The 9,884-nt window shown below is 42.8% G+C and overlaps 2 protein-coding genes across 2 annotated transcripts; one reads left to right on the top strand and one right to left on the bottom strand.

Annotated features, from left to right (window-relative positions):
* Window positions 1–1,417: 1,417 nt before the first annotated feature.
* Window positions 1,418–5,863, bottom strand: inpp5e (inositol polyphosphate-5-phosphatase E; the record flags this gene model as incomplete). Its single annotated transcript, XM_079222945.1, has 10 exons — window positions 1,418–1,575; window positions 1,841–1,977; window positions 2,086–2,201; window positions 2,334–2,495; window positions 3,037–3,144; window positions 3,474–3,593; window positions 3,850–3,974; window positions 4,063–4,160; window positions 4,259–4,382; window positions 5,076–5,863. The coding sequence occupies 10 exons, from the start codon at window positions 5,861–5,863 to the stop codon at window positions 1,440–1,442; spliced, it is 1,914 nt and encodes a 637-aa protein (XP_079079071.1). The 3' UTR covers window positions 1,418–1,439.
* A 2,534-nt stretch (window positions 5,864–8,397) lies between these two features.
* Window positions 8,398–9,651, top strand: LOC306739898 (gamma-crystallin M2-like; the record flags this gene model as incomplete). Its single annotated transcript, XM_079221970.1, has 3 exons — window positions 8,398–8,430; window positions 9,025–9,267; window positions 9,373–9,651. The coding sequence occupies 3 exons, from the start codon at window positions 8,398–8,400 to the stop codon at window positions 9,649–9,651; spliced, it is 555 nt and encodes a 184-aa protein (XP_079078096.1).
* Between the last annotated feature and the right edge of the window lie 233 nt (window positions 9,652–9,884).

Consider the following 9,884-nt stretch of genomic DNA (forward strand, 5'->3'; position numbering starts at 1 on the left):
TTTTTCATTACAAACCCCCCAATACCAACCTGTTATGTTTAAGTATATGAATGAAAGGCATTTGCACTGGGACGGTAAAGTATAAGCACGAGAAGGGAGCGGATAACATCCGCGGCAGTGTCTAGACTGTGTTCCTCGGCTCTCTAAACAATTCACAGAGCTGCACCTTGAGCCTTCTCTTTTTCCAGAGTGGATGGATAAAAAAAACAGCAGAAAATCTTACCAGTGATACAAAAGCACTTCATAGTCTCTCGTCACAAACACCAGATTTCTACACAAAGTGATGGTTAACAAAGAAATCCTTGGAATGTTTGGGGATAAATGTGGTAAATCTCACAACTAGCCAATTTGTCCTCCACGATGAAGTCATGGTGTCAGTAAGTGTAGAGATTGAAATCTAAAGTGAAATCTGTTATTTTTATTTATTTTTGTGGTTGTGTAGATGCCCTTGCAAGTAAATAAATAACAATATATTAGTTTTTGGACAAAATCCTGCCAACAAACAAGTGTTTTAGATCTTTTATTTTGTGATGTTAAATCAAGATGACTTATAAAAATATGCAGATAGTTAAACAGTCTTAAGGAAATGAAAACCACACTTAGGCACTTTTTTAGAGCAGACTATTCTTCATGCTGGGAATTCATGAATATGGTCATTTACATGAAGTACATGTACAGTGGAGATGAAAGGTAAGGCATTGAGTTACAGTCTGTTGCAAAGGATCACTTGGCCCAATCAGAGAAAAGGTAGTGACAGGCGTTAACAGTGTAAATGTAGTGAGTTCCTCCAGTTAAATAAAAGCTGTCAAATACATTGGTTCTCCCTGAAATTCAACAGTCGAATGTAACAAGTAGTAACAGCCTCCTCAACGTAGTATCAGTCATATATCCCTCTTGCGAAACAAGATTAGAACAAAATTCAAGTCAAAATCGACCAATGTATTTAAAAAGTGCTTGTTATGTTTGTATTAATTCTTTTACGATTATATTTGTTGACAAATTCACAAGTCATTTGAAAACAGAAAAATGTAACATTGTTGTTCATGATGCTTTAGGAACAATTACAAAAACAATGACGAGAAATAACGCAGTAACCGAGTCTCTAAGGTTAGACACTGGAGCATGTGACTGCAGAGGCAGCCTCCAGCTCAGTCATGTTTGAGTAGAGGGGGATTAATAAATAAAGGCCAGTCTGCTGTTGTGTCTGCAAACCCCTCTGTGTGTCTGACCTCGAGGTCCCTGCCCTCAAGTACAGCCACAAGCCGACAGTTCCCAACAGAGGGCGCACTCGGCTCAGTTACCACGACCAGCACTGGGCTCTGTAGTTAAGACAACTCTGGTTTCCTTTTTGGTGTGTTTTTCTTCACCCGTCTGCTTTTACGTTCCACTTTCTGACACGGTTCAATCCCCTCCGGCCAGGAGAGTTCGCCTTTAAGGGTTTAGGAGACGGTGCAGATGCTGCTGCTGCTACTTTGGTTCTTCATGGCCTCCCTCCTCTTCAGCTCTCTGGTGATCCTCCTCCTGATGCCCTCCAAGTACAAGCTCCTGTCAAACTGTCCCGCACCCAGGGGAATACTAAACAACACAAACACACAAATGTAGTACACCCGGCTTATGAAGTCAAAATAAAGAAAAGACTACTTTTAAAATTCTGGATTTAAATATGAGGCCAAATTAGAATCCAGAGATTCTTACTGCCTAGTATTTGTTTTAACTGCCACACATTTGCAAGACGTTTGACAAACGTATTTATAAACTAACAAACAGAACCCCTCCAGCTACTGAGACAATTCACTTGCTCACTATTAAAAAAAAAAAAAAAAGTGCCAGTGGGACTCACTTGTCTCTGCCGGGCCTGAGTTTGACCTGGAAGACGCTGATGACGGGCCGATGGTCGGAGGTCTTGATGCTGGAGCAGCTGGTGTACTTGACTACTTTTATGTCATCAGCCTGCCTGCTCCTGAACAGGATCCTGTCCTGTGAACACGCACAGAGAGGTTCAACCCTGCCGAGAGCCACAGTATGCTGACTTTAACCGCCCCGGCCAGTCTAGACTTTAATCAGTGATTTTATTTTTCTTCTTACTGTGTATGAAGGCGTTCTCTGTTTAGAAGTAGTGTCGTAGATATCGCAGCCGACGTCGAACTTGTATGTGGGGAGGAAGTGTATCGGTGCCTCTTGGAAACCTTTAAAGATTGAACCTGTAGGGAAAACAAGCAGGTTCGCACGGTGAGAATCAATCATCAATCAAGCAACAACAACCACAGCTTTTATGGGGGAAAAACTTTGAGAAATGTTTTCACAGAGATTTAGCCTCAAACAGGCAAGCATACCCTCCTTCATTTCCTTGGAGAGCTGGTCGTGCTCCAACAGAGGGCCCATTTCGCCGCCCACTGTGCGCTTCATGATGGCCTCCACGTCGACCCGGGCTTTGCACAGCCGAAAGTTAAAGTCTCCGAACCAGAAGACCTGGTCGAATCTTGTGGTGACGTCAGCTACAATTCAAAATGACATCCTGTGATCATCAGACGACTATCCATTATTCTTACCAACACCAAAACTAAGTACTGTACAATAATAATAATACATTTTATTCTGCAGTCAATCGCAGCATTAAAGCCAAAACCAAGAAGAGTTTATATGTACTGCAGCTAAAAACCTTTCTGGGAGGAAGAGGTAGCATTTTGTTCAGGTCTAACTTCTGAACCCATTTGTAATAAAGTTCAAACTGTTTTTTAAAAAAGTGCAACAAAAAAAAAGTACAAACACAAAGAGATAAATCATTTGCGAACAGCCAAGAATCCAATGAAGGAATGCCTTGTTTAAGTCACATTTTTCTTTTGGAAATTAATTGATTATTTTATATATATTATAATTTATTCCATTTCCAGAATGTCACACAAGAGGATATTTTAACCCGGAATGTGAGGCTGACTGCAGCGGGTTAATCTGTTGATCAGCTCTCGGGAGCCGAAACTACTCCGCCCCAGTTGTTTGGACTTTGCAGGTCTTTCACACAAGATGAGGGAGTCTTACATGCTGTGGAGCGATATGGGTTGGTGTCTGGAAGGCCTTTGGGAAGAGCTAGAGCCTCTATGATCTTGTTGTAATCAAGTACTCTCTCGTAAACTTTGGCATCTCCAGCTGGAAGCAGAAGCAGCAGAAATTAGAAACACCCGAGACTGCCTCGCGGTCAATGCTGCAACATTTAAAATGCAGATAAGAAGCAGTTATTCTTCGTGTTATAACAAAAACATGCCTATCAAAGAAATGTCTGGACAGTGTTTATAACATTATTTGTTTAGGCATCCAAGAGACATATTCCTCTTCTATGTTGCCACATCCCTCTGAAGCTGTTAGTACAAACGCCAACCAGTCCTGTCTGCAGACTCCCTAATCATAGCCCCTTGGTATAATAAATCACTGCTCCAGTCTACAGTCTCCCTGACTTTCCTGGGAAACCTCCTACTCACAGGTAAAATGGGATGTGATGAAGAGGAAGGAAGTGCCAAAAAAGGTGAAGGCGATTCCCACAGCCCCTTTGGTCTTGATCTGAGAGATGATCCTGGTTGTGACCGTGGCGTGCTCCACCTCTGCGCGAGACAACAGCACAGAAAGTCGTGGTCAGTGTCAGAGCCTTGAAAGTGTATCAGATGTATTTGAACACAAAAGCATGCGTGGTGTCCATTAAAGAAATATGTCACCGCAGCAAAATCTTTTTTTTTTTTTTTTTTTTTTTAAATCGACAATAAAAGATGAATTAAAAAACAACTAAATGTGTGCCAGAAAATCAGGATTTTTTTTTTTTTTTTACACACACATGATATAAGCGGGGAGCGAGTTTATTACCCGAGCAGAACCAGATGAGGTCTCTTCTGACAAATACAGTGAGATACAAGACACCATGTGATGCTGCATATAGCATGACGTAGTACGGTCCCAGAGTCTCCTGCAGACGGGTATCCCACTCCTTTCTGCACACAGATGCGAAGGCAATCGGCAATTAGAATAACTCACTTTAAATCCATAATGATGATTAAATTCAAACGAAACTGAACCCACTTGTCAGGACTGCCCTCCTGGACCCCAATGATGTAAAAGTCTTGTGCAAATTCAGAGTCCGTTGGAAGGAGGAGATCATCCAAGTTTGATGGAAGCCCCTGAAAAGGACAGAAACTGGGTTACAACTACATTTTTGCCCGTGATAAGACTTTAAATGGTTCTTGCGTCAGATGCTGCAGTCACGACTTCCTGCTACCTTCTCCCCCTGCATGTTCCAAGTGGCTATGTAGATGCCCACTCTCCTGTGGGGGAAGTGGCGGTCCAGCTCCTCGGCCCCGAGCAAGGCACCGCTTCCCAGCACGCTGCCCTCCAGAAAGCTCCTGTGGGGAAAAACACACACACACACACACATACACACACACACACACACACACACACACACACACAAACACACACACACACACACATCGGAGAAGAACATTAGCACTTCTTAAGGCAGCCGGCGAGCCTGGCGGGAAGCAGAGTAAGGCGAAAAAAGGCCAATAATCTAAAAGTAAAAATACTATTCCCTGCCGGGCACCTACTGTGTATTGAGAATACAGACTGAGACCCTTTTTTTCTCCACTCCTGCTGTCAAAGACTGTACTGAACAAGCATCTCCTCTGATCTTGTGTTAATCTGTCCATTTTCTCTTCCATATGTGAGCACTGCCAACACACGATGTAAAAACCTCACTCACTCCTGATGGTGAACCGAGCTCCAGATGCACTGTGGTAATCAGCTCCAATCAGAAGGCACAATCAATACTACGAGGCTTGTAGTGAATAGAAGATACTATACCTAATTGTTATGCAGCGTCTGTGCGTAGTAACTTTCTTTCGAGCAATTCTCTGACGCGGTATAGGATCTTAGGTCCCCTTGAAACAGACCGCTCATTAAAATCCTTCTCTCTGACACCGGAAAGAGTGAACCTTACAAAAGAGCCTTCACGTCCAGCCTGGCATCACCGCTTTCATCTCGTTGATTAACCCCCCCCCCCCCCCGTGGTTATGACGTGCCATTGCTTACTGTACCTGTTTCTCACGTCCTGTGGTCTGATGGGGCTGAGCACACTGTAGGTGGACCTCATGGAGTCGACAGAGGCAGTGTCTGACCCCATGTTCTCCAGAAGCTGGCTGTCACTCAGGTTCCTGTGGAGTCTCTCCCCGAGTTTCTCTCTGGCCAACACAGTGTAATCCACACAATCCCTGTCAATCCTATTAGCGGCCCTCAAGGTGGCTGATGCAAAGCTCTTCTCCAGAGCGGGCAGAGTCCCTGTGGGTTGCACCGGAGCCAGACGCACCTTGGCGGGCCTCGCTCGGTGGTCCGTGGGGTCGCTCTGCTGACTTTGGGGCCTCCCTTCGTACTCTGAGAGACTGCTCTCTCTGTCCCGGAAGACCGGGGATGCTGGCGTGACAGCAGAGAGGGATCTCACTTTGGAGTCCTGGTCAGTCCTGATGGGGACGAATGCACCTAGAGCCGGGGCTGTTTGGTCCTCTCTCAGAGAGTCTGTGGAGGAGCCGGTCTCAACTGGGTCACTCAGACTCTCCTGGCTGTTTCTCAGCCTCCTGGATCTCACAGACTCCTCCACTGAGACACTTTTGTTGGACTTCGACAGCCTGGGTAGTGAGGGTGGCCGAGGCTGGTATGGATTGATCTCTCCCTCTGCATTTCTAGCAGTGAGTTTGTGGGCATCACCTTGTTCCCTGCAGGACTTGGGATCCACTAAAGAGGTCTTGAGTGACCTGCGGTCATTGACATTTGAATCTCCCGGAGCGGGACGGGACTGGTGGGTCGGGCTGTGATTTCCATTCTCAGTCATCCTCTCGTCATGTCCTGAGAGCAGCTTTGGTCAGGTGGGTGCAGCTCGCTCATTGCTAACTGGCATTGCACCTGGACACACAGGGCAGAAAACGAGTCAATGAAATGTTGGCCTATTTTTAGCCGCGTTCAACATGCAAGGGCACCTTATTTCCAGTCGGAGACAGCGTTAACAGTCCTTAAACGTGCAGCATTAGTTAAGGATAACATTATTAACTAATACTAGCTATCGTTAAATGAATACTAGCAGCGTCAGCTAGCTAACTATGCTTTAAATTAGCTAGCTAGCGAGAGTCCGAGAAAGCCGCATTTCTATCCAATTTTCGTCACTTTACAAAAGCTCCGTGATTTTCTATTAACTAACATATCATCCACACAACACGTCACGTTTACACATACACTGACAGCTAACCTTCTCGCCCACAGAAGTCAGAAAAAGCTAGCTAACAGCTAGCTGTAACGCGTTATAGGGACGCTCAGCTAACGTTGGAAATGAAGGTTTTATTTAAAGATCGTGTTAAAACCCCGTTAACATCGGTAGTTTCCGTCTCGTGTAACTCCCGTTGTCATCTCGTTGGTTAATAAAGTTACCTCTGGGTTTACTGTTAGATGTCAGAGCATTCAGAGCGGGTGATTTAGGAGAAGCTCAATCACTTCCTTAGCAACGTTTGACAACAGATTTTGTTACCAAGAGAGTCGCGACGGAGAGCAGAGCAGCGCGCACAGCGCTCACAGCGCCCTCCTCTGGTGGGAGGTGGACGTGCACCCAATAACCGCAGCGGGACCGTCGTCGTCTCTTAGTCCTAAACAACAAGTGTTTCAGCATATCGCATAGTATATATTGCATTACATGTACATGTCATTGACTATATTGTTTTGCAGCCTGATATTATCCATTTATTGTGCATGTAAATCCTTGATCACTAATAACTATGTGTAAAAATGTCGAATAAACTATTGTGAATATGAGGTTATAATTATTGTTGTGTAGAAAACTGAATAGGATGATGTGCTTAACTTGCTATGAGACATGGCTTCTTCTGAAAAAATGGGTGACATTTGCATCAATACAAGCCGATAGCCAGCTTATCAAAGCGTATGTCTGTCTTGAACCATGTGTCTTGCCTCCGGCTCGCTTAAGTTACAAGGTTATTTAGTGTCACAACAGAGTTGTGCAACAAAATGCAGTTTGTAGCCAATTTTCCTTCTTAAAAATAACACACAAAATAAACAATTTACTGTGTCACTGTTTATTAGTAAATTAAAGAAACTGTTAGATATTAAATCTAGAGTTTTTACATTTTATTATACAGCATTTGGCTTGTGCTAATTATCTTGAAAGGTTGGCTTCCTTATAGATCAACGTTTCATCCTTCATATGGTAGGTAATAGTAATATACTTACCATTTAAAACCAAAATAAATAGGAATAACACTAAAACCGTTGAGTGATTGCTACAATAAGCAAAATGTATCGAAACACCCAATGTTAAATACACATAAAAAGTATTATGTTCCAATAGTCTTATTTGATCTAAAGTTAAAATTAGAGTTCATTATCACAAAATAATCTCACATATTCCTGATATTTGTTTTCCTATTAAATGTCTTATATTGGTAGAATACAGAGTGATCTTTCAGTGATTTTTACAATAGACATATTTCTGCATTAATCAGCATATTTCATTGGGATGTGAAAATAACCTGAAAATCCTCATCCTCACACTTACATTATTATATTAAATAATATATTTTGCAGTCCATCAATTTAAATGTTTTAAAATGCATATTGATGATATCCTAAAGTTTAGCCTGACAAAGATATATAAGATCTTTTCAGAAAATGATTTGCCAGTGTAAAGGGACGTAAGCAGCGTGATTAAAAACATCAGATGTCTTTTATTTTTTTAAATACATTATCATTTATTTACTGCAATCATTTGCCATAATTCATGTATTTCTTATTATGTTTTTATATATCTAAATGTCACCTCACAATACAATACAGTCAAAATTACTCACACATTTATTTATGTAATAAATATAAATAATCTTGTACCCTCTACTCTTTTTGCCATTTGTAACTTTCAGAAAGTTATTATATACATTTACATGTTGATCAGTCACTGAGTGTCATCATAAAACCTACAAAAGTGGAATTACAAAAACGTTCCACATGCACCACTAGCGAAATTCAGTGACTTTGCAAATGACACACTATGTGACTATGTTCTTGCTGACAAAACAGCATACTGTCAAGGTGTGACCTGCAATTGTTAACCCTTTCACCCTTTCTGTGACTGCTGAAAGGATTTCTGAGCCCGCCAGCCTTTGGAAATGTGGATAATCCCTCCATATTCTGTACATTTCTATGGCACTGTTGCTGACTCAGGGGTTTAAACAAAAGGGCCAGTCTGTGAGTCAGGTATAAAAGCAAAGGGTTAAACCAGGTATGGTTACAGTTCAGTGCAAGAGCAGCAAGAGCAGCAGCAAGACCACCAGCAGCAGCAGCAGCAGCAGCCCACTGACCAGCAACATGACTTCCACTGGAATGAACACCATGAGCAAGGTAAGCTCTTCTGATTGTTTTCATTTTCAGAACTGAACAGCTAAACTACAAATGCCTTTAAACACATTTAGTCATATACTTTAAAGCTGCTATAATTCATGTTTTTTTCAACAATAATTAATCAAATGACTATGTATAATGAGACGAAAAACTCACAAAGAATTATCACCCAACTCTGCCGTTTCTCTCAGCTCTACCAAGCGGATGAACTAAAGGGCAGAGTTAGCGACCAGCTAAACATATGGAGGATTAAGCAGGTTTAGAGCTGAATATTTCCCTCATAAAAGTTGGTGAAGACCATACACAGAGCTACAATAAGAGTAGATTTTGGACTTACAGTGGACAGAAACAAAGCATTACTTTTTGTTTAGCTTCTACATGTGTAAATAGGCCAAACAAACTCAGCTTTTACAGGTTTAACACTGCACTTTAAAGTAAACCAAGTTGTAAAATCCAAACTATCCTCAACACCACTACATCCACAGAAAGCTTGATTCACATCAACGTTTTTTTATCATTTGCCCTAAAAAACTCAAAACCTGTAACTCTCATAAACGTCACATGTGCTGACTGAACACTTTCCTCCTCCCTCAGATCACCTTCTACGAGGAGAGGAACTTCCAGGGCCGCTCCTATGAGTGCATGAGCGACTGCCCCGACATGTCCTCCTACCTGAGCAGGTGCCAGTCCTGCAGGGTGGAGAGAGGCTGTTTCATGGTGTACGACCGCAACAACTACATGGGCAACCAGTACTTCATGAGGAGGGGCGAGTACGCCGACTACCAGAGCATGATGGGCATGAGCGACTCCATCAGGTCCTGCCGCATGATCCCCATGGTAAGACCTTGCACCTGGCTAGATTTACTGTAGATGACATCTCGGGAAAATACAATTATTTCCTCAGTGTTCTGAGTTCAACCCTCTTCGTCCTCTGCGTCACAGCACAGAGGATCCTACAGGATGAAGATCTACGAGAGGGAGAACTTCGGTGGTCAGAGTCACGAGCTGATGGACGACTGCGACAACATCCAGGACCGTTACAGCATGTCCAACTGCATGTCCTGCAACGTGATGGACGGCCACTGGCTGATGTACGAGCAGCCCCAGTACAGAGGCAGGATGATGTACGTGAGGCCCGGCGAGTACAGGAACTTCATGAACATGGGCAGCAGCGGCATGAGGTTCATGAGCATGAAGCGCATCAACGACTCCTGCTACTAGACTCTTAGCACTGAATAAAACTGTCACAACCTAAACTGCTGGTGTGTCTTAGTCTTATTCTTTTTTTCCCCCTATGCACTGACACTTAATACAATTTAATCAGAGCTTGCCAGATTTATATTGCTGGTTGTAACTCAATGGGAATTCACAAAGAGGATGGTTGTTAATAAGGTTTGTCATTTTCATAAAATAATTTGCTTCTTAGTCTTTTAAGAAGACCTCCCATCCTCAAA

The sequence above is a fragment of the Taurulus bubalis genome, assembly GCF_910589615.1.
Source record: "Taurulus bubalis genome assembly, chromosome: 8".
NCBI lineage: Eukaryota > Metazoa > Chordata > Actinopteri > Perciformes > Cottidae > Taurulus > Taurulus bubalis.